Consider the following 23,483-nt stretch of genomic DNA (forward strand, 5'->3'; position numbering starts at 1 on the left):
GAATTTTTCATTACGTTAAAGTAGCTCCTTTGGGTGATACCAGGTTTCTGCATCACCTTGACAATATGGGCACACAGCTGTAAATGGGCATGTGAGGTGTGTGTGTGTGTGTGTGTGTGTGTGTGTGTGTGTGTCCTTAATGAGGATTTGGAGAATGACAGGAATAGTCATCTCCAGATTAACATGGTGCATCAGCCTAATTGATAAATTGTTCACATTCTTCTTGCCTTTCTGTCTCTCTCTCTCATCCAAATGCACACACACCCACACACACACTCACTCACACATACACACACACACACACACACACACACATAGTGCAGCTGGCAGGGGCAGGAAAACAGAGCAGTCTCTGTCTCTGAGCTGGGATGCCAACCTCAGCATGCCAGCACCGCTGTGCCCACTGTGACTGGAGTGTGCGCATGTGTATGTGTCTGTCTCTGTATGTGGCTGCTGATGTGTATTTATATGAGTGTTTCTGTCTGTCTGTGTGTCTGCCTGCCTCTATGTGTGTGTGTGTGTGTGGAGAGAGAGAGAGAGAGAGAGTCAGAGCTGTCAGAGCTCTTGGTATGTGTGTGTCTGCTTGCATGTGTACGTGTGTGTCGTTGATGAGTAGGTGAGTAGCCTAAGGGCTAGGTGGCCCTGCTGCCGTGTATTTGTGTGTGTGTGTGTGTGTGTGTGTGTGTCAGTGTGAGTGTGTCTCGCTGCTGGAGTGTGTCAGTGTCTATTTGTCAGATCTGCAGACGGAGAGTCAGATGTGATGACAGGTGGCAGACCCAATGGGACGTTACACTGGAACGTGGGTCAGAGGCTACCTGCCCACACACAGACACACACACACACACACACACTCTCGCACACATATCTGCAATACCTGTCAGAACTCAAGTCCCAGACCATCAAGCAAGAAAGGAAGCTTAATGAGCCTGGACAAGTGTAAGGTGTGTGCCACAATATATGAGCTTGTGTGTCTGCATGTGTGTGAGAGCGGGTGTAGAGTTACTTATTAATTGGTAATGCGATAATACCTATCTCTGTTAAAATCTTTGCAGTCTCACATGCTCTGCTCTTAATGACATAATTCCTCTCCTGACTAATGTACTATATTTCCTCAGATAGTAGTCATGGCTTTTATTTCCCTAAACTGCTGAGGGTACCAGGTCTTTATTTGAGGGAGACTTTTATTAGAGAGAGGCCTTTATTTCTAATTCCCTCTGGCTAATTGGTCATGTTTTGGTACAAAGCCTCCTTTTTTCCTGATCTGTCTCTGTTTGGGTAGTGTCTTGTCAAAGTGTTTGATATCCAGGTTTCAGTGAATGCAATTACATTGGAAAGTGAAAGCATCATTAGAGGGTTTAACAGCTATGCATAGCAGCTCGGCCAATAGCAATAGAAATATAGTGAGTCGGGTGTACAGGAAACTCATAACAGAAAATTGATCATTTCAAGAGTTATGGGACTATGAGTTTTTGGTTTTCAAAGGTTTTTATGGCTGAAAACCAGTGGCTGCTCGACTTTAGTGACAAAACAGGTAGCAAGAAAACTGGATATGGAATCCACCCTTGCTCTATCCTGACGTATACGTCGGGATAGAGCAAATATTTACATCTGTTCATGTTAACCACACCCCAGCCATTATTGGAGACCTGGCTTTTAACTGAGTACTGGCTTTTATTTGAGGAAATATGGTTAGTAAAAGCAGAAATCCAGTGTTAACTCCTGTCTAATGTAGTTTTCTCACACTTTCCAGTAGTGTACCCCCTCCTAACATTTTTTTTCTTTTCAACAGGACTGCCCCCTTCACTGGCACAAAGCATTTTGATGAGGAAAATCAAAAGAAAATGAAAATAAAATTTGTCAGCATGGATTTGTAAATCCACAGTGCAGAGAGAAAACACACACACAGTAGCAGCTAAATTCAAAATCGAAAGTCCTTCTTGATACTGAATACATATTGGTGACTTTGGCTTCACTGTTCTGTGTATTCTCTTCTTTTCTAAACATCGTTTTGAGGCACTGCTTTTGTTGATTTTCTTGTTATCTAGTTTTAAAAATCAAAACTCACTAAGTTAGACAAGATGAAAGCCAACAGCTGCAAGCTGCTTTGTTTGTACAGAGCCCCTGAATATCCTTAGAGGTATGCATACTCCCATTTGAGAAACACCGGTCTAATGTGTAGTGTGGCATTATAGAATGGTGACACTGTATTACTGTGTGCTGTGTGCTCATGCAGAACTATGGGTAGACGCCATATTGTAACCTGTGATACTGTGGTGAATAAATAGAAGGAGTCCATACACAGAAGGAGACCAGTTTGGCATTATCATCAAAAAGTATAAAGCAAAGTCATATTACATTTTCAGAAAACAACCTTGAAAAATGTTTGAGGTAAACCATGAGGACACACACATGTATCGCCCCCTCTCTGACTAACAAACACAGTAGGGAAGCTCTCCTGCTCCAGCATTTGCTTCAAAATTTACTTTGAAAGCAAACAGTAAAGCAACGGCTGTTTGAATATCGCCAAGATTCTGACAAATTATCTTACTCATTTTTGTTCACTGGGGATTACTTTTGCTGAATTCCAACAAAATGTCAACCAGTGAAACCTGCCTGCGTGGGCTTTAAGCTGTTTCCAATTAATTTACATGATTAAGAGTTATGTCAGTCTGAAGAGTTGGGTAAACTGAGTTCATGTGGGTTTCCCCTCCACCACGTGACTGACTGTAAACTCTTTGCTGTGTGGTTGATGTTAGGGGTGGTGTTACTGTTACCTGTTCAAGGATGCTCTGTAGTCTTTCAGGCTCCAGGTCAATCACATATTTCCTCTCCTGGCGTCGATCCAAGTCCTCTAAGAGTCGGCGGTACGCTGCCTCATTGAAACTCTCCACACAGATCGCACTCACCTGGAGAAATTGCATACACACATTTACACATACCAAGCATGTATGAACACGTGCACACACAAAACACAAACACAAGCAAAGAGTTCAAAACAGTGGTTTCATAATTTAATGACCAAAAAGAAAGCATAATCACGTGTATGTATGTGTGCATATTGTGCATTTTGCATGTGTGCGTATGTTTCTCTAGGATATGTCCACCGTTATTTGTGTGTGTGCATGTGCATGCTTGTGTGTGTGTGTGTGTGTGTGTGTGTGTGTGTGTGTGTCCTGACCTGCCAGCCATTCTGTCCTGCTCTCTCCATAATGGCCTGCAGTATGGCATAACCTAGACAATAGAAAGTGAAGAAGAAAAAAAATGCAGGATAAAGAATTAAAGTTATGCTAAGTATCATTAGTATATATGCATTTGCCATTGCTCTTACCATTGCAAATAAATAATGCAAAGCAGATCATTAATCACAACATTTGCAAGAGCTTGTTTTTTTTTTTTTTTTCAATTACAACAGTGTGTCTGTATAAAATGCTGAAGTCAACAAAGTGTTTTCAGGTGTGCATTATTTGTCAGCAGTTTTATGAGTGGATCTGCTGGGGGCCACCCATCTCACTTACCAAAGCAATACCCTAATGCCTTGTCTACAAAAGTGGGGATGAAGCACTTTGCTCCCAATGCAACACTGACTACAAGCAACAATCCACACTTGAAAGTCACTTTTTCAAAAAGCACACCAAGCATATCAAGAGAAACACTAAACTGCAAAAACAACAGAGATAAATCAGCTCCACTGACACTAATATTGTAACTGATGCTGTCACCGACACTTTGAATTGATGTTGTCGTTGGTTCTTGTACAGTATAGTGAACTTTGATTTAAATGTTACTCATCTGGGAGCATGCTGCAAGTTATCAAAGTTATAACGTGGAAAGAACAAAGAAAAGCTCTTTCTCTACAAGAAATGACATGACTGAACGTGCAGTGATGGATTACAGCTTTCGATATGGTGAGGATGCCTGACAGCGTGATATTAGATGGGGTTTGGATGAAGTTTCAAAGTTAATAGGATCCCACAAGTGGCCGACGGCAATGCAAGCAGCATTGAATTATATGGCATTGAACAGCTGTCTGGATGGGTCAAAAGTGGTGGAAAAATGACAATGATGAGAGAAAACTCAATAACACTGGTAAAGTCCTCGAAAATACAGAGACAGCTCCACTTCTCCACTTCTTTTTCATTGTAATCATCACCTTAACCACAGTAATCACCATCTTCTTTCCAAATACATATGCAATCCTGTTCCGAGCCAAAATAGGATTAGGGCAAAATCTCTCTCTCTCTCTCTCTCTCTGCCTCTGTCTCTGTCTCCGTCTCTCTGTCTCTCTCTCTGTCTCTCTCTCTCTCTCTGTCTTTCTCTCTCTCTCTCACACACACACACACACACACACACACACACACACACTGCATTGCAACAGTGCCAACTGTTACCCTATTTTTTCTACTTTGGTGGAAGGCAGCTATTTACTGCTTGAGTTGAAACAAAAAGAACATCTGAACCAGACTGTGTGTGTGTGTGTGTGTGTGTGTGTGTGTGTGTGTGTGTGTGTGTGTGTGTGGGTTTGATTGCAGTGAAATACTACTTGTAGTACTTGAGTATTTCTGTGCTTAAATGAATGTGCTTGTGCTAGCCTGAATGTTGTTCATTTGTGTGTGTCTCATGTCTGTTATTGCATGCCTGTTTGCATACATTATGTATCACAGTATATATGAATACAAACACACGTTATTTGATGTGTGTATGGTGTGTATGTGCGTGCATGCCTCTGTGTGTGTGTGTGTGTGTGTGTGTGTGTGTGTGTGTATCCATTCCTTAGTGTATGCATGTTGGAAGATGTGCCGCTATACCTCGGTGCATGCGTACGTGCGTATTTGTGTGTGTGTGTATGTGTGTATTTGTGTATGTGTGTGTGTGTGTGTGTGTGTGTCCCAGCAGGCTGTCTGTGGAGCAGAGCAGAGCAGGGAGCATAAAACAGATCACAGTGTTACTGCCCATTTTCCAGCACATTACCGGCAGCAGGGCCTGATGGAAGCCCGTAATGAAGGTCCCTGCCTTGGCCAAGTCACGGGTGAGCACAGCCCAAACTCTATGCATCCATCCTTCGCTCCATTTCTCTTTCCTTCCCCCATCCTCTCAGTCTATTTCTGAACCCCCTCTTTACCACCTCTCCCCCTCCCTCTTCTCCTTGAGATCCTATCTGTCCTTTTACTCTGTCTTCCTCCGCTTTCTGCTTTCTTCCCCCCCTCTTCCCTCCCCTGCTTTCCATCCACCTTGCCTCCTTGTTTTCTTTTGGCTCCTCTAGTCAAGTCATATCACAGTGACACTGCTATATAAAGAAGACAAAAATCCACAAAACAAGGCTCACCAATGCAGCATTGACTGTGTGTTTCAGTATCAGACCATAATCAGTTATTAAAAGACAAGGTTCAACACAGCTGAACTGTATCAGTAATGATCAATCATAAAATCATGTTTTTCGTGGAATAAATCTACCTGCACTCAGTTTGAAGCAGCTGTTTTATCAAGTCTCTTGTTTTTGTCCCTCCCGTTCTCCCTCTTTGTCTGTTTTTGCTTTACTCCAACCTTTTTGACTCCCCTAACCTGTCTAGCCAGCTCTTCCCCCTCTCCTGTGTCTCCCTCTGCTCCCCCTGGGTACTGACCCGGACATCCTGGACCACAGGGGGGACAGCAGAGGCAGATACAGCACACACAGATGCAAACTGTCTCTCTCTCTCTCTCTCTCTCTCTCTCTCTCACACACACACACACACACACACACATACACACACACACACACGCACACAAACCCACGTCTATGCTCACACAGTGCAGCTTCCTAACTCCCATGGATGTCTGGGGACTTTGCATCATGTATGACCTGCGTCTCTCTCCCTATGGCAGGGAATTAGTGTGTTTGTGTGCTTCTGTGTGTGTGTCTGTGTGTGAGCGAGAAAAACGTGCTCAGCATTCCCATGACAGTGGTCGGGAGCCGAGGGCGTCAGCTGTGCCTGCTCTACTGACATACTTGCAATGCATGATGGGATGGTTTAATTAGGGCCAGGTGAATGCAGCAAGAGTTCAGTCCAAACCAAGGTTTGGACTGAACTCTGGGCCAAATTTAAAAAAAAAAAAAAAAAAAAGAAAGAAAAAAGAAATGGCTGGACGTTTTTCATTGCAGCGGTACAGCTACAGACGTAGGACTTCAGTTATTAGCCTATTTCCTGAGAAACAAGGCAAAATTTGGGATTTAAATTAAGGCCAAAAAAGACTTTAAAGCATTGATTATGCCTTGATGATTTCATAATATTATTCTAAGTATGCCATGCCAAACTGAAACCAAATTAAGGGATATTTCTTCAAGCGAAATAATGTTTTGAATCAGGGTAATTTGGAGACCTATTTAAATCTTCCATAACTGAGTTGTGAATTTAGACCCTGAGTTTGAAAACAACAGGCCTACCAAATTAGCTCTTGTTATCATAGTGGAGTTTGTTTTTTATCTCTGGTGGTGCTGTAAGGACACTGCTGCTCTAATCACAAAAAAATCACACAGTTCCAGTCTGAGGCTTCACTATAATACTGAGTTGCATCCCCTTCTGCACACCATCCACCTTAGATTCCTAAAATCCTTTTTTAACCTGTCTTCAAACTATTCATCTGCTTATCCAGATTCATCCTACTCAAATTCTGCACTGGATTCAAAGAGAGAAATTACCTTTCACAATTTGAATCCTTATACTCCCTTAATTAGCCGCTCTAGTGCATGTTCGTAAGAACTCTTGTGTGCTTAATGGGCCGGCGGATCATTATATTATTGTATGTAACGCTTTATGCGGTGTGCAGTTCTTATTAGGAGATCGGGTTGTGCAGATTGACACTGAGGGCCATGCAGAGCCTCTCTCTGCATGAGGTAAATACAGTGTGCACTCACACACTATGCAGTGAGTTGCTTAAGCATGTGCCAGCTCTGGCTTGGTGCACAGTACATTCTCTCACCAGGAGGTAAATCACTGATGTTCTAACTGTAGTGGCTGAGTCAACGCAGGCTGGTTGGGAAGTAGTCCATGTATGGTATGGAGCTCCATTTGTGCCAAAATTACACTGTCTCTATGGTATTTTGCTGTTTTCCAATGTAGTTTCTGTAAACATAAACTGTATACTGTCATTTCCCATTGTCTACTGCTACTGTTGTTTGTCTTCATTGATTGCATTTGTCTATTCTTGTCTTGGGTGGTTGACAGTTTATTACCTTCTTTTTTTTCCTTTTTAATTGTATTGATCTTCCCCATTGTTTAACGTGCACTGCACATCGGTTTGACTTATTGGGTTTTCCGGTTAGCTATCTATTGATACCTAAAGAATTCAAGACTACAAAATTTATTCACAGCCTTACTGAAAACAACACTTGCAAATAGACAACGAGAACAACAGTGAACACAGACAATCATAATCTCAGAGCACACAGACCAAAGTGAGCAACATCAGATGTAGACAACTGACTGTGCAAAGTCCAATATATATTAATAACACTACATATAGCAGAACAATGCCATATACAAACAGCACAATACCATATGCAATAGCATAATTTTTTGCAGAAATAGAATTGCATTGTAAAGGGGCAAAGAGTAGAGAAACTCCCATGTTCAACCAGCCTGTATCAAGTGGGCTTATTATCCAAGTGAAGCAAGGATACTTTATGTAATTATTATCATCAGTGATTGCTAATGTTTCAACATCTTTGTTGAAAAATTAACAAGCCCCACTAACTCCCAACCTATTATACCACCTGTTACACTGTTAAAAGGCTGTTTCTCCAAACACAAAAAGTGGGATCCAAGTCTACAGTATTATTACTCAAAAGGATGAGTGGACACCCTGAACCTTATGATCATCCTGCTGGGAGCGTCTCCATCTTGTGTTTTGAAGTGCTTTCTTCCCAACAGTGTATGCTTATTACACTGTCACTGGTTTGATCCAGCTTTCATATGTTGCTGTGAGTATCAAGTCTTAGTATCCTAAAAGTCTGCCTTCTGTTTGTAAGACATTCAGTCATACTGTATAGGTCATCATTCTTTCAAGTATTCACTTTTTGGGGAATCTGTAAAATCCTATCCAAAACTGGAGTGGTTTTAATAATCCTTCACAAATCTAATTTTGTCATGGAGAGCCAGCTGGTTGAGCAAAAAAAAAAAAAAAAAAAAAAAAAAAGCCACTGTGGTGTACAGCACCATAAAAATTATAGTCCATTGCCAAGCTAAGGCTGTTCAGTGAAAAGTCTTCAGACATCAAAACTATAAACTAAAGGTCTAATTTATTTATCTACTGTTTTTGTACTATGAATTCTCCAATTGGCTGAATGAGTGGATACGGAACCCAGCTATTTTGGCATCTACCTATTACAAATGAACAGTAAAAAGATATCCAGAAAACGTCACAGAACTGTGCTGGACTGTACTGTACTGAACTGTACTGTGACATCATTTATTGTGTAAGACACTGTAGTTGTCACCATGTATTTACCTCTGTCGGTGTCATAAAGGAAGACGAAGCGGCTCCAGTCGTAATGGTCCAACAGCGACAGCAGCGCCCCCCTGATGGAGGGCCTGAGCTGCAGGGTGAACTGTCCCTCTCCTTCAGTGGGGAAGCTGGGCGTCACCAGGCTGATGTGCAGGGCCCCGCAGAACGACGTCAGAGTGTTCACTGAGCGCTTGTCGTAAAGGCCGAAGATGGCGAAGACCCCCCTTGAGTACTGGGAACAGACTGGTGCAAGGAGAAATGGATGAGGAGAAGACAGAGACAAAGGAGATTGCAGGGAAACAAAGAGAGTAGGAAGGAGAGGTGGAGGAAGGCGAGGTGGCCAAGGAGGAGTTCGTGTTGGGGATCGAGGGATCCAAAAGAAGAAAAGAGAGGGTGAATGGGACAACAAAGAGGAAAGAGAAAGAGAAAAGAATACTCAGTGACTCAGTGTTTTGTTGAAACCAGCGCATTCATTTTACAAATGATAAGAGCGTGAAAGGAAGAAAGAAGGGAGCCAGGGGAAGTGTGAGTGAGAGGAATTGTATTCACACTGAGGAACCTGGTGAGATATGTCAAACATTTTAACAAGCAAGAGCTGCAGATTGTGTCTGCTATACCTTCTCACTCCTAATTAGACCCACAAACAGTGCTCTTTGAGTGGTGTGTGTGTCTGAGCATCCAGTGTGTGACTGGCATACCAACAAAGCTAATGAAATGTGAGATAAATGTTCCAAATGCAGTTTCATTTTACATTAGTTCCCTTGAGTTTCCACTCAAAAGTTTTTGTTCCATAACTTTACCCGACATTTGACAGATTCACAGCACAGAAAGACAAAAACAAAAATTACTTTCTGCCATATCACTCACACAAACAAGCAGATAAATATATTAGTATGCATATACATGCACACCCATGCACATATGGAAATTTCACAACACTACCAGTCCATAGCGAGCAAAAATGGAATGGCTGCTTATAGGAATCAGGAAATAGCATGCTACCTCACTTGGTTAGCGCTTAAAATCCTGAAGATCCATCCATACACATTCACATAAACACACACATACAAGTACACATGCAAACAAACCCACACACTCCCTTCAAAATGTGAAGTCATTTTCCGCTACAGTACTGCGACTCAGTCTTCAAACACCTTGATGCTTTCAAGCATGACAGAGAGGAGGAGAGTGAGAGCACTGACGTCCTCAGCTATCTCGCTTTCCCAAAACTTCTCTCCTCCATTCGAGTTTGTCATTCATTCGTATGTGGCTCCATCAAGGATGCGATCGAGCACAGAGCTTGGTGCATGTGAATCGGATAGAGCTGCGTATTCTGACAAAACAAACGGATATGTGCACGCACGCACACACCCATACACACATACACACACGACTTGCTTTCGAAGGATTCAGCGAGTGCAGCCAGTGTGACTAAAACAGTGTGTCAATTCTTTTTTTTTCTTTTACACCCTCTTTTATGTTTGTGTGTCATTTTATTTCTCTCTCTCTCTCTCTCTCTCTCTCTCTCTGGTTTTCTCCAGGCCCCCCATCTCTGTTTCTCCTCATTCATCCTCTCTCCCAGATTCTTTCAGACAGGCATATTTTGAACTCGAGGTCTAACCTGCGTCATAATTCACTGCCCACCCTGCCGTACGTCACACTGGAGTAAACAGTGAGACAAAGAGACTACAGGCTTTGCTCCAAGCAGCAACCGGCATCACTCTCGGACTCTTTCTCTCTGTCTCTCGCCCACTTTCTCTCCCTCTGTCTTCCGTCTCGTTTTGTCAGCATCATCTCATGCCGCTCCCCTTCTCTCGCTCTCCCTCTCTCTCCTTTTCAGTGACTGTGTCCATCCTCTCTCTTTCAGTGTCCACCACCGATTCCCTTATGTTCACTCTCTCTCGCCTGCTCTCTCCCTGTGTCTGTCTGCTCTCCATCCCTCTCCCCTTCCCTCCCTCTCTCTCTCCGTCCTCTGGAGACTCAGAGTAATTCCATTATAAGCTATAAGCCTCAGTGGGGGTAAACACTGAGGGAGATTCAGCTTTGCCGGCTAGGCTTCTGGCAATTAAACAAAGCCGAGGCCCCTGCACCCAGGAGGCGATAAGGCAGGGATTTAGTCTCAGATTATGACAGGAGCTAAATGTCTTCAATTCAGAGAACCAGCATACTACGTACTTAGCATGCGTCATTCAGCAGGAGCTGAGTCATGGTGTTCTCAAAGTCAAGGCACTTACTGTTTTCCAAGATGATTTTTACGGCATTTCCGGGTTTTATTTGACACTTAAGTGTACAGCAGGACAGGGAATATGGTTAAGGAGGCGAATGGGTGTGATAAACTACAACGCGACAGTCCACTGTGTCACCAGGACACTCCAGTACCTGGAGCGTACTAAAGATGTTTACAATAAATCACTGAAGGTGACTTCATCATTAACTGCTCAACTGCTGAGAGGAGACGTTCTTTAAGAATCAACATAAATAACTTAATAGAAAAGTAACAAACAAGCTGGCATAGAGTGTGTCCTCAGAAATGTCAATGTGAGAATGTAAGAGAAAAACACTAACACTAATTCCTTCATGATGACTAAACGCAGCTTGTAGTGGGGAAATGACCTCTTTATACACTGGGGGAAAAAAAGCTCATCTTAAAAAGTCTTAACAAGTCTTATCTTAAGACTTATCTTTTCTTAAAGATAAGTATCTGTTTATCTTTTCTTAAAACAAATGAAAAAATCTGCCAGTGCGATGAGATAATCCCATTTGTTTCCAATGCTAAGCAGCTTGTTTCCAGAATTTTCATGAATCCATCAGCCACGAGTACCATTTTCTTGATACTAGTGGCTGATCTGCCTCCTTTGGCATTTTGTCAACATATTTATACTTATTTCATCCCCAAAAATGTTGAAACAGTTTTCTTTTTTGCTTCTCTCAAGAAAAAAAAAAGTCAACACTGAATAGAAGAGTAAAACAACTTGTTAAGAGATGTTTTGTATGACCAAAACATTACTTAGGCACAAGAACAGAGAACAGTGCACACATGTATACACCTGAAGCTAATTTCCCACACCAGTCCCTTGACTGGCATTGATCGTTTAAAAAAAAAATCATTCAAAATTGCTTGTTCCAAATTACAACCCTTGCATATGATAATAAAACAGGTGCAACAACCATCAATTACAATACACAAACAAACAGAGAAATGAAAACAAAATACAAACTTTTACAGCATGGACTCGTGTCATGATTACAGTTCTGGCTAAGTTTTAACTAAACCTTGACTGTTATGGAAAACGTTTTAAAATCCTGAATCTGCTTTGAACTGGCAAACAGGGAGATCTAGAGAGTTGTGCCTTTAATTGAAAATGCAGTTTGTGCAAAGGAAGTCTTACAGTGTGTAATTCTACAATTTCCCTCTGATGTACTTTGGGTATTAGTGGCAGTTTCCATCTGAAAAGACTTAATTTCTTTGACAGCAGTACAACAGTTTTGCACACATCAGTGCTCGTCTTGCTGGTATGGTGATTCATGTTTTTTGTCTCCTTTTATCCACACATTAGAGGAACAAAACAGGAAAATAAGAACAAAGCAGTGAAACAAAAAGAGAGCAATTCACGTGTGAACTGACATAACACTTTGAAACTTGACTGAATCTTATGGCTGACCTAAATGCAACTGTGACATCACCGTCTGTGACTTTATTTTTCACATCCCCTGTGTCTTCATCAAAACCTGGGAAATATTGATAGCCTTAATCCCAAACCTCTCTATTTTTAAACAACACAACGCCAAGACATCTGCAACCACAGGCCCAGAGCACATCACAGAAATCTCTATCTATGTCTCATTTTTCATTCACTCATCTGCTCTCTCCCTCTTTTCTTTTGCATCCTCGCTCCCCTATTCTCTTGCTTTCTGTCTGTGCCTTCTGATCCTGGCTTTGCCTCTTTCTGTTTCAGTCTCTCATAGACTCTCCCGCTCCCCTTTCTCTCCAGTCGTTTTCTCTCTGATGTACCTCTCCACGGGCCTGTTCCTCTGTCTCTGCAACGCCATCGCCGCCCCTCCCTCCCACCCCTGCAAGGCTGGAATGTGCCAGACAGAGGCGTCATTGCAATAAAGTGTGTGCTAAGCTTGCTTCATAAAGCATTAATGAGTGGAGGGGACCGGCGGTATGGCGCATCATCACCACAGTAAAAGCATCGGACACAATGGGTCCCCTGAGACCTCCTGGATCTCCACCTCACACTGCATTCCCTTTCGCTCGTTCCCTCAGCATCTCCATATGTCGCTGTTCTTTGTTTACATCCCACCGTCTTGCTCTTGTCCTAAATTGCTCACACTGTCTTTCATAACTTCTCTCTTTTGATTAGTCTGGACCTTTCCACATCACTCTCTCCCTCTGTGTATTTTTCTCTCTTTCTGCATCACTGTTGCAAACCTCTGCATCCCTGCTCCTTTCCTCTGCTGTTCTCTTCATCTCTATGTGTGCTTTCAATTAATTTCATTTCAGGAAACAGCACTGGCAGAGTAAGATCATTCTTGCAGTGTGTAAACATGACTGCAAAACACCAACACATGCATAATATATATGCACACCTCCACAGCCATCTTAATCTGTGCCCTCACTTTCCATACTCTCCTTTATCTCTGCATTCTTTTCATTTTTCGCTTGCTTCTTCCACCTTTCTATTATTCCTTCTGTCTCTCTTGCAGCTCTCTTTGCTTCTCTGCCGTTCTCCCCCACATTGCTGCCTCCTTCCACTCCTCCTTCCCTCCCTCCACCTCCCCTCCCTTGCTCCTCTCCTCTCTCAGTGTAGTGGATATGCCTCTAGAGGGGCAGTCTGTTTGTATTTCAGATGACAGCAAGAACAGATGCTCACAGACAAACCTGCTACTGCTACTGTCCACTGTCACTACACTACAATACAACATAAAAAGCAACACATGCAACTTGCGCACACACACACACACACACACACACACACAAACGCACGCAAGCATATGCACACACACACACACACACACACACACACACACACACACACACACATATTTTACTGCCCTGATGCGGCAGTTGTGATCCACCCATTAGTCTGAGTAACAATGCACTAGCTGTAGAGATGTTCTGCAGACAAGCAAAAACAAAAAGAGCTCTCATTTAGCTAGAAGTAAAGGCCAAAATAAAGGAAGCATCTGGATAAATGGTGAATACAAACTACATCGAAAGCTGGGCTGTGTGTTTTCCTGGCAATGCTCAGGGCTACTTACGATACAGTAACACCTTCTAGGGTGAGGGAACGTAAATGCCAATAATAAGCTGTTATGAGCTGTGTAATTAGAGAGAAATCTACTGCCTATGGCCTTACGGTGACATTTCACATTTAAGATGTTTGCAGCGGTAAGCTCTAGAGAAGTCACCTTCCCCTGCTTTTATCCTGTGCTGGAACTGCACATGTTTTTCAAAGAGGGAAAGCACGAGTGGAGCGGCACTGCAGCAAGCATGTAAAAAGTGGAATTTCTGTGTGGCCTGAAGCTCCTTGCCAGAGTAACTTACAGCAGAATAAATGAACAATCATGATCATCACAAGTCATCCAGTAAAAAAAAAAATGTTGAGGAGAAGCCCCAAGGATAAAGGCTGAGAACAAGGGCTGTTTCATAATTGTACGAAGGGTAAAATATGAGCATAATGATGACTGTTGTCGTGTGAAATAGTATTAAATCAGCCTTGGGCTAAGTCTTAGCCCTGGCAAAAGCATAACCCTGGGTTATGAACATGCAAAGTGAAAGTTTCAAGCCTCCAAGGCTGTTCTAACTTTTTTATCTAGGCCTTACAATGCTCCCTCTTCATTCCACCCGTCCTTCCATCCATTCATCCAAAAAAACATATCTGCTAAATAGACATTTACAGAGACTGCATGCCCATATTTGGTGCTGTAGCTCTGTTTTCTAAAACTGGGACCCACAATAGTTCTACTTCATAGACCTAGTTCTTGGCTAGAAAAGTTTAAGAACTCCTCATCTTAACAGAGTAAATCATTGTTATCACTGAGGCTCCAATAGTTTCGCACATAGAAGTAAACCAGTGTTGCTATACAGAAGTATTATGCCATGGTTTGTTTAATGAGCAGGCTTTCACTTGCACTAACTTTGTAAGGGTGAGGGGTTAGGATAGGTGTCCAGCAATTCAGTTTTTGCTTGCTGGAACCAAACTGTGTGGCTGAGTAATTTTAGCCCAAACTAGCCAACAAAGTATCTGTTGCCTGGAAACATTAGCTTATTGAATATTTTGCTGGGAAGCACTAGAAGCTGTTAGTGCGTCACTGATTTTGATGGCATAACCCATGCTGGGTGGATGGTTTTGGCTCCAGTCTTGCTGTTTAACAGTGCCTATTTTTCTCTAGCGCTTGATAGCAGCTCTCAGATCCTGGCTCTACTAAGCAGCAGCATTGTAAAAACAGACAAAAGATAAAGCCTGGAAATCAATAGTAGAGCACATAGAGCTTAGCACTTGTGTGCAATATCTGCTCATTTTACAACAACAACCATGTTAAGTGTTACAAATTTCTCTTTTTTCTTTAATATGGATCCTTTTTCTTTTTTTGGTTGAGGCTTTCCACTCATACTGAGAAAAACTGCCAATTGTACAAGTGCCATTTTTTAAGAATGTACACAATATGTTGCTGTATCTGCTTATTATTAACACTGACAACAGCCGGTCCAGAAACACACGCCGCACACATTTTGTCTGCTGCCTGAGAACTGTGACAGTGTTCTGCAGAAAACAAGCCGGTGTGAAAAAGTTCCATCTGCAGAGACTGTGAAACACTATTTTGATATTGACAATGCCCCCTCAGCTCTGTTAAACAGGGGCATTATAAAGATGAGATAAAAGACAAACTCTGGAGATCAATAGTTTCTGGCGGAGAGCACAGTCCCTCTATGGATTTCATATTTGTTCCTCTCCACTACAGTATAGATTATGGCACAATGGAGCAACTTTTCTGACAAACAGTGGCGCCTGAGATTTTATTTATTTATTTATTTATTCAGTTATGATGCATGTATATTGGTTCAGTGGGTATTTAAAGTAGATAACAGAGACAGAATGAGCAGGTATTGCCTTTCAATAAGCTTTTAGCAGTCTAATATTTGCCACTGCATGAGATCTGTCTCCAGATAAACGTGCACATTATGTTACACTACCCTGTCCCTGCTGTTAGCCCCATTGGTGATAGCATGTGTTCACCATTTAGGTCATGTGATCTGAGTCTTGCAAAGAAGTTTCACTTTTGGTTGGGGGATTATCAGGTTTCACTTTTAGCAAGGACAACAATAGTTAGGCCAATATTTGTATTATGTTTTCTGTAATCATAACCTCTGACTGTAAGAAGAAATATGAGAAACAGGTGTATTCAATAGTACAACAGTGAGTCACCAACTATGGCTTTTCTCTCGGTATAGCCAAGGTAGAAATAATGTAGTAATATAGTGGACAAACAATGGATAAACTATCACATACCCATAGTGCCAAGAACAAATATTTAATATAATATCCAGTTTGCAGTTTGGAGACAGACATTTGTTTTATCTGCCAAGCCTGCTTTCACTTTATGAACATATTTTTCCACACATGTATCCTGCTGAAGCGCTACAGCAGCCTAGAACTGTGTGCAGACAACAAGTCAAAGCAGAAAAAGCCAAGGCGGGTTTGGATAACAAGATCGCTTTACTAAAGTGATGCAGAATTGAGTTGCACTCCTGTAGGGCCGAGCCAGCTTCTCTATGCCTTATCATGTGTTCACTGTAAAACAAGGTACCGTATTTCACCAATTAATCGCCCGGGCGTTTAATATGCAAAATCAACTTGGACCCCGGGCGTTTAAAAGAACCAGGCGGCTATTCGCTGCAGGCCTTTATTTATTTTTGCACCAGGTCATTATCGTGATGACAGCTACTGTCCAACATATTTTCAGTCGGTCGATTTAATATTACGGTACACCCTTTTGTTCTAACGTTAGCTAGCGCTCTTATTTTGACAGAAAACGGAGGTGCCGCACTGTTATTGTGCGGCTAACTGTTTACTTCTGCAAAAATAAGGTGAATAGCCTTATTTTGGGTTACCTCATTATGATGCAAATAATCGCCCCGGCGGTTATTCGGGTGGGCGTTTAATACGCAAAATGCGTGCAGACCCCAGGCGTTTATAAGAACCCGGCGGCTATTTGCGGCCGGGCGATTAATTGGTGAAATACGGTAAGCACAGAATTTGCAGAATTTTGTTGTTCTAGCAAGAATTTACTGTGGTGTTAACACTATCCCAGCACTGTAAACTCATTGCCAACAACACGGGACACCAAATTTGAGAATGTCACTGCCTCAGGCCATATAACCAACTGGGATCTTATATAGATTACTAGTGTGGCTGGTTGACTGTTTGTTCTTTGTTTCATTTTTTTAAAAAGATTATTTTTTGGCATTTCTACGTTATTTGATGGCAATACTAGAGAGAAACAAAAAAGGCAGGGGAGGGAGGGGGGGCTGTTGGGCCCTGCCTATTAGTCTTGTTAACACTGACAACTACATGTTATCCATCCTAAGCAGCAGTGTTGTAAAGACAATTAAAAACCTGTACATCAAAAATTTTGGGCAGGACACATGTTCCCTGTATAGGCTTTGTACTGTATCTGCCCATTTTCCAACAACACAGGCAAAAATGACAGGCCATAAGGAATAGTTTCTGAAAGCATGGCCGTCATCACCAAGTTTTACACTCTAAATACTGTATTTTTTTTTTTTTTTTTCAGGCATGGTCTCAGGTGAAAACTGCCCCTCTCTTCATAGTAATGATAACAGGGTTTTAATAACCTAAAACCTGCCAGTGTGTAACCGGCAGTGTGTGACTGGAAAATTGCTGAGACAATAAAATATGAATTTAAGCACTGACAGTCGGACATCAGTTATGCTCATCAGCAGCATTACAATGACAAGATAAAAGATAACCCCTGGAAATCAATAGTTTCTGGCAGGAACATGCTGCCAAAGTATGGATTTCACATCTGAGCCTCAACACCAGGATGCAGTTTACAAGATAATTGAAAGGTATGAAGGGAGCTTTATATAAACAAGGCAGTCATTATTGAGTGATATTGTATCGTGTGTTGTGCTGTATGTGTGTGTATGTGTGTGTCAGGATGGTAGTTGCACTGTGCTAGTGAGCTGAATAAGTTCATTCATCCCTCCGTCTGCCTCCCTCTCCTGTCTATCTTCCCCTCTTTCACACAACTGCCTCAAGCGGAGAGGAGAAGAGAGGAGGCCTCAGTCACTCTCAGTGAAGGAAGGAAAGAAGCGACAGAGAGAGAGCAGGGGAGGAAGAGAGAGGTTCCAAAACCCAAAAGGGGCTCTGACAGTGACGAGAGAGCATACTTTCCTGCCAAGAAAACACTGCAGAGGGAAAGCAGGAGAGGCGGGCTGCTGCGGATTGAGAGAGAGAGAGAGAGAGAGAGAGAGAGAGAGAGAGTGTACACCTGTTTCTATGAGTGGCAAGGCTGCCCTGCAGGCCAGTGAAGGAACACAAATGCCTGGAAATTAGTCCTTACATGCTGTGTGTGTGTGTGTGTGTGTGTGTGTGTGTGTGTGTGTGCATGTGTGTATGTGTGTGTGTGAAACTGATTGCTTGTGCATGTAATTTTGTACCATTGATCACGCATCCAAATCAACTCGCGCGCATACACACACACACACACACACACACACACACACACACACACAATACAGAAGTGCGTCAAAGACCAGCCAGCTCCAGGCTTTTTTCAACATATGTGTATGAATACTGGGCTGAATACCAGGTCGAAGGTCAGTGAGAACACAGGGAAATGCTCCTGGGTAGAGCTGCCACAGTCCTGTGTCACTTCTTTATTCACTTTGATTACATTTTTCTTGGCCCTTGCACCTGCCCCCTCCCCCCTCCCACATCCTCTGTCCCTCCCTCAGCTTCTGCTTCAGGATCTCTCCCCGCGGCTGCCTGAATAAAGCTTCTAAGAATAAGACAACTGATTGAGGACAACGAGGGCAGGTAGCAGTAGGTGGCAGCTTTCTCAGTGCCTTTTGTTTGTGTTGTCACAGTTACTGAGTTTGCTAATAGTTGTTGACATTACAGCTTTGGAATAAAACAAGATTTTTTTTTTCTTTCCCTTTTGTAATTGGCATTGATGGCTGTATTCACACTCAATAACCGTCGGTACGATGTGAGTGTGACCGATTGCATCAGAATTCATATATTTTATTTACTTCCAACTGCATGGTGCAAACTATAGTCATTGTCACTCTGTGTTGGTCCACTTCAGGGAAAGACTGAGGACAGCCACAATTTTCCAAGTCATTTTCATCAGTCTCATCCGACATCCACTGTAAATACTCCAAGAATTTACTCCTGGATCATCATTTCACCAACGTCCATGGTGTTCTGTATCATAAATACATAATTTCATTGCACATGCAGGTTGTTTATATTAATTCCATTGTTTTACCATTATTATACCTCGTTTTTTTTTTTTTTTTTGTTAATTTTGTAGGCTTATTTTTTTTTTTACTTTTATCTTTACTATTTACTGTTAACATTTCCCTCTTGTACCATCATTGCAAGACGTATTCTTTGGATGTTAAACTACTTGGCAATAAGCCTGAATCTGACTCTGATTCTGATACTGATACTAGGCTAGATTAAAATTTTCTGCCGTGCTCGCTAACATTCATGGCCAAGTTTAGAAGTCACTGACATTTGAATATAGTTCATAAAACAATATTTTCCCCCAGGACTACTTTCTGGTAGACATGTACATTCTGTTTTGTCACTGTCTCTGCATGAAAAGCATTTATGTTTGACCTAGAGGAATCACATGTTCATGTACTAGTGGATATATCTGGAAAAGTAATTTCCTACATAAAAGATAGCCGGGCTGACTATTATGAATTTTGAAAGCAAGACGCAGCAAAATCCACAGTATGGTTTTCATATTAGCCGTATTTACGGTTGTCTAACGTTACAGAATGGAAATGCAATACTGTTTGGCAGCTGACTTGGATGTCCTGGACTTTGAGGCCTCCCATCAGCACTTGAACAAATTAATGTGAACATTAAACTAAATTACCATTCAGAGAAAAGTAAGTATTCACCATGATGTATTACCTACTCATAACAAGTTTTAAGTCTCTGCAAGTTAACTGTGTGTGTGTGTGCGCAGTGTAATAGAAGACTAAAACATGCAATAAAACCTTTATGATCCTGTAATGGGAGCCAGCCAGTGACGATCTACCTGCCAACTGTGTGAGCACTCAGTTCTCATTTGGGGATAATTTTATAATTCATCATTTAACAGCTGGTGATGATGGGTTGAGGAGAACTGAGAAGTTCATTACCACACAAACACAGGGCATCATTTATTTAGTTATATGACTGTCACTGAAGTGTGTCATTTCGAGAAAACGAGCAGGACAGATGATGGAGAACGTGATACTTTCCACCTGAAATGTATTATTCACAAAAGTAATACATAATATATTTCCCTTAAAAAGACAGATATCACTCACAAAATTCATTTCAAGTTGCCAACTAGTACACACATTATTGCATACTGAGTCTATCTGTAAAACTATTTCACATTTCCTCTTCAGTGGTTTTCTTTTGTGGCTAATTTGTTCCTTTGTCTCAACGGTTTTCTTAAATTGACTCATTGGCTGATACCTGATTGTGCCATGTCTTTTACCTGTGACTCTCTCAGCAGTTTAATATTTTCCTACAACTTAACCTTCTGGTTATGATTTACTTTTTGAATTCTGTCATGTGCAAAAAAGCTCCAATCTGAATTCTGAGGCCTTTCAAATCTGAAATTGATAATAACTTGAGACACTCATATTGACTTGACTTGACTTGATCTGGCATATACATGGTTTAAGTAGAAACAAATTAGAGGAACTGTACCCTGGTTTATTAATTGCAGCTGGGTGATGAAACTGTCAAATTAATACTTCAGAAATAGAGATTTCTAGATTTCACTCCATAACTTTTCATTACCCCGTTGTACTGGCATGTGCAGCCCTGTACTTCAGGGAAATTACGAGCATCATAAAATCACTTTTAACATCATATTTGTGGCATTTCTCATTCGTCAACCGTATAAAGTTAGTGTCCGGAAAATATGAAGAGCAGGAACGACATACAAAAGAAGTTGGATGCTGAGCTGAGACAAGATGTTGCTTGTAAGTGATATTATCTCAGCCGAACGAGCCATGGATACAGCCAATCATCATTTTTTTGAGGTTATGAGAAAATGAACACATTTTAGCGACATTTCATCACTGTTTCACAATCAGTTCACTTAGCTCAGCATATTACTTGGAACATTAGGATTGAAAAAGCTTGTCTGTCAAAGACAATCACACAGATTGATAGAGTTGGCTTACAGTGTCATATGGAGTAATACTTCCTCATCAAAACAACACATTATCCACAAATATGTTGATATCCCATAATCTCAATGTTATCTGGACTTGTACTGCTACTCAGCAACAACCAGATTATGAAACCAGACTCTGAACAGTTGGACACACTTGAATCAGATTGGATAGAAAGGATGTTCCTAATCAAAATCCTTGATTGGTCATTTGGCTCGTACACTGAGGATGGTTGCGATATAGATTTTGATGATATTATTATGGAAATTTTCAATTTGCTCCATGACATCCAGAAAATTGATGTGTTACCATGGTAAATGCATAAATTTGCTGAGCATTCTGGCGGCAATAGTGAAAAGTATTCCAACTTTATAAATCTCATGCCCTTTTAGGAATGAAGCAATGTTCATTTCCATAGCAACATTATTAAGAAAATGTCCCGGGGACTTGTGCTCACTGAGGCATATTGTAAATCTTGTAATGCTGGTACCCACCAAAAAGAAGCCCAGGGCAAAACCACGTCTTATAGCATATCTTCCTACTCACGGCATGACACACCGGCTGAAGCACACACACATAAATGCATAGGAATGTATTTGTGCAAACACACAGACACGCACACATAGTAGGCACGTATACTGTATACACACACACACACATTTATAATTCTTTCTATATTTTGTCAGCATGTAGTGTAAATTTTGCATCATCCAGAACAAATGCAGCCACAGAGGAAAAAAAAAGAAAGAGAGGTAGAGAGAGAGAGAGAGAGAGAGAGAGAGAGAGAGAGAGAAAGGAAGCACACACACACACACCCTGCAAAAGAAGGAAACTACATGTCACCTGTCATACTGCCACGCTGTATACCCCTAGGACAAGTTTTCCTTAAATTGGGCTAATCTGTGTTAGTGTGTGTCTGTGTGTGTGTGTGTGTGTGTGTGTGTGTGTGTGTGATGTGACAGTGAGCCTTTTTACTCCAGTCATCTTTAAGCACTGCTAACAGTAGCTAAAGCCCTGTGGGCCTGTCCAGTTCAAACATAGTCATTCATCACAGACACACACACACACACACACACACACACACACACACACACACACACACACACACAAACACACACAGACGCACACACACACATACACACACACATACACACGCACACACACAGGTGCACAAGTGCAAACATGCACACACATATATTTGTACGCACACACCTTCCCACACATATACACACACACACACACACACACACACACACACACGCACAAACTAGACATGGACATTCCACCATGCATAATTCTGAGAAATATACATGCACACAAGCACATATTCATGCACGTGCACACATGCAAGTGCACACACATGCAAGCGCACACACATGATATCAAAACCATTCATCACAAGCATTGAGGGAGAGAGGAGGGAGAAGAGGAGGAAGGAGGGGAGCAGAAATTCACTCACTATGCTAGACACATACGAAAGTACTCTGTGTTTTTCATCTGCCTCTAAGGGCGCCCACACACAACGAGCGATCTGCACTGCGCTCAACACAGAGTACTAAGTAGGTTACAGGTAGGTTTGTCAGTGTGATGAAACAGAAGTGTGTACACGTGTGGTAGCAGGAGAGATAAAAACATTCAGTGATGCCAAATCATCTCTCATAAAAACCAGACACACACACCCAAGGTAAGTTTCTCTCCTTGCATCCTGACACGTAAGGCACAAACAGCTGTAATCTGACTGGAGGTGCTGGAAAGGTCAGACGCAAGCTAACCTCACACAGCCAGTTCATCTCGCAAAATCACAAAAACGCCAGTTAAACTTAGACGCAATGTGTCTTGAGCAGATCGGACAGTGATCAGATAGCTAAAGGGCCATGTGTAAATGCATCCAAGAGGTGCCAGGGCTAGATTTAAACAGGATTTATCAGCCCACATCAGGAGGCATCTTGAGGCACATTTTGGCAACAATCTGGCCAAATGTAAATGCATCTAACAACAACATGTCTACAACACCGGCAGGAGAGAAACCGTACTTTTATGTGTGTTTTGTTGTCAGTCGTTCTGTGACGTAGTCTCTCTGTTTTTTTCAAGTGGAGAAGCAGTGCATGACCTGAGTGATTTCACCATTTAAGACTGCAAACTCCACCAACCTAGAGCACCACAAGCACATTTGGCATACAAATAAAGCGCACTCACACTCATCGCTGGAGTGCAAAGTGAGACGAGGTGCCCCCCTTCAATGTCCAAAAAATTAATCTGGCGGAAAGATCAGTTCGCTAATGTTTGCTGTCTCTCTGCATTTTATGTGGGAAAGTGAAATCAGTATAATCGATACTACCAGTACAAGAGAAGCATGAAATGACAAGTGTAAATGGTGCCAAAGCCATGTGGCTACACTCCAACTCCAATTCCAGTGTCACTGGAAGCCATCAAACAGATGGAACGATCGGTGTCCTTTGACGGAGTGCAGGCATGCTTTAGGTGACGACGACAGTGAGAAGCGACAGTGCATTGAATTCCAAAACAGGAGCAGCAGGACAACAGTGTAGATTTTCCT

The 23,483-nt window shown here is 41.9% G+C and overlaps 1 protein-coding gene across 2 annotated transcripts in view; it reads right to left on the reverse strand.

The window, feature by feature from the left end:
- The window catches only part of gria4a (glutamate receptor, ionotropic, AMPA 4a), a 132,573-nt gene that overhangs the window by 72,612 nt on the left and 36,478 nt on the right, over nt 1-23,483 (reverse strand). For both annotated transcript variants that reach the window (XM_030066832.1, XM_030066833.1), the window contains exons 3-5: nt 8,482-8,721; nt 3,179-3,231; nt 2,775-2,906 (exon numbers count right to left, since the gene is read on the reverse strand). In XM_030066832.1, coding sequence (XP_029922692.1) covers nt 2,775-2,906; nt 3,179-3,231; nt 8,482-8,721 — 425 coding nt within the window. The remainder of the gene's footprint in view (nt 1-2,774; nt 2,907-3,178; nt 3,232-8,481; nt 8,722-23,483) is intronic.

Source organism: Myripristis murdjan, chromosome 13 (genome assembly GCF_902150065.1).
Source record: "Myripristis murdjan chromosome 13, fMyrMur1.1, whole genome shotgun sequence".
In the NCBI taxonomy this organism is placed as follows: Eukaryota; Metazoa; Chordata; class Actinopteri; order Holocentriformes; family Holocentridae; genus Myripristis; species Myripristis murdjan.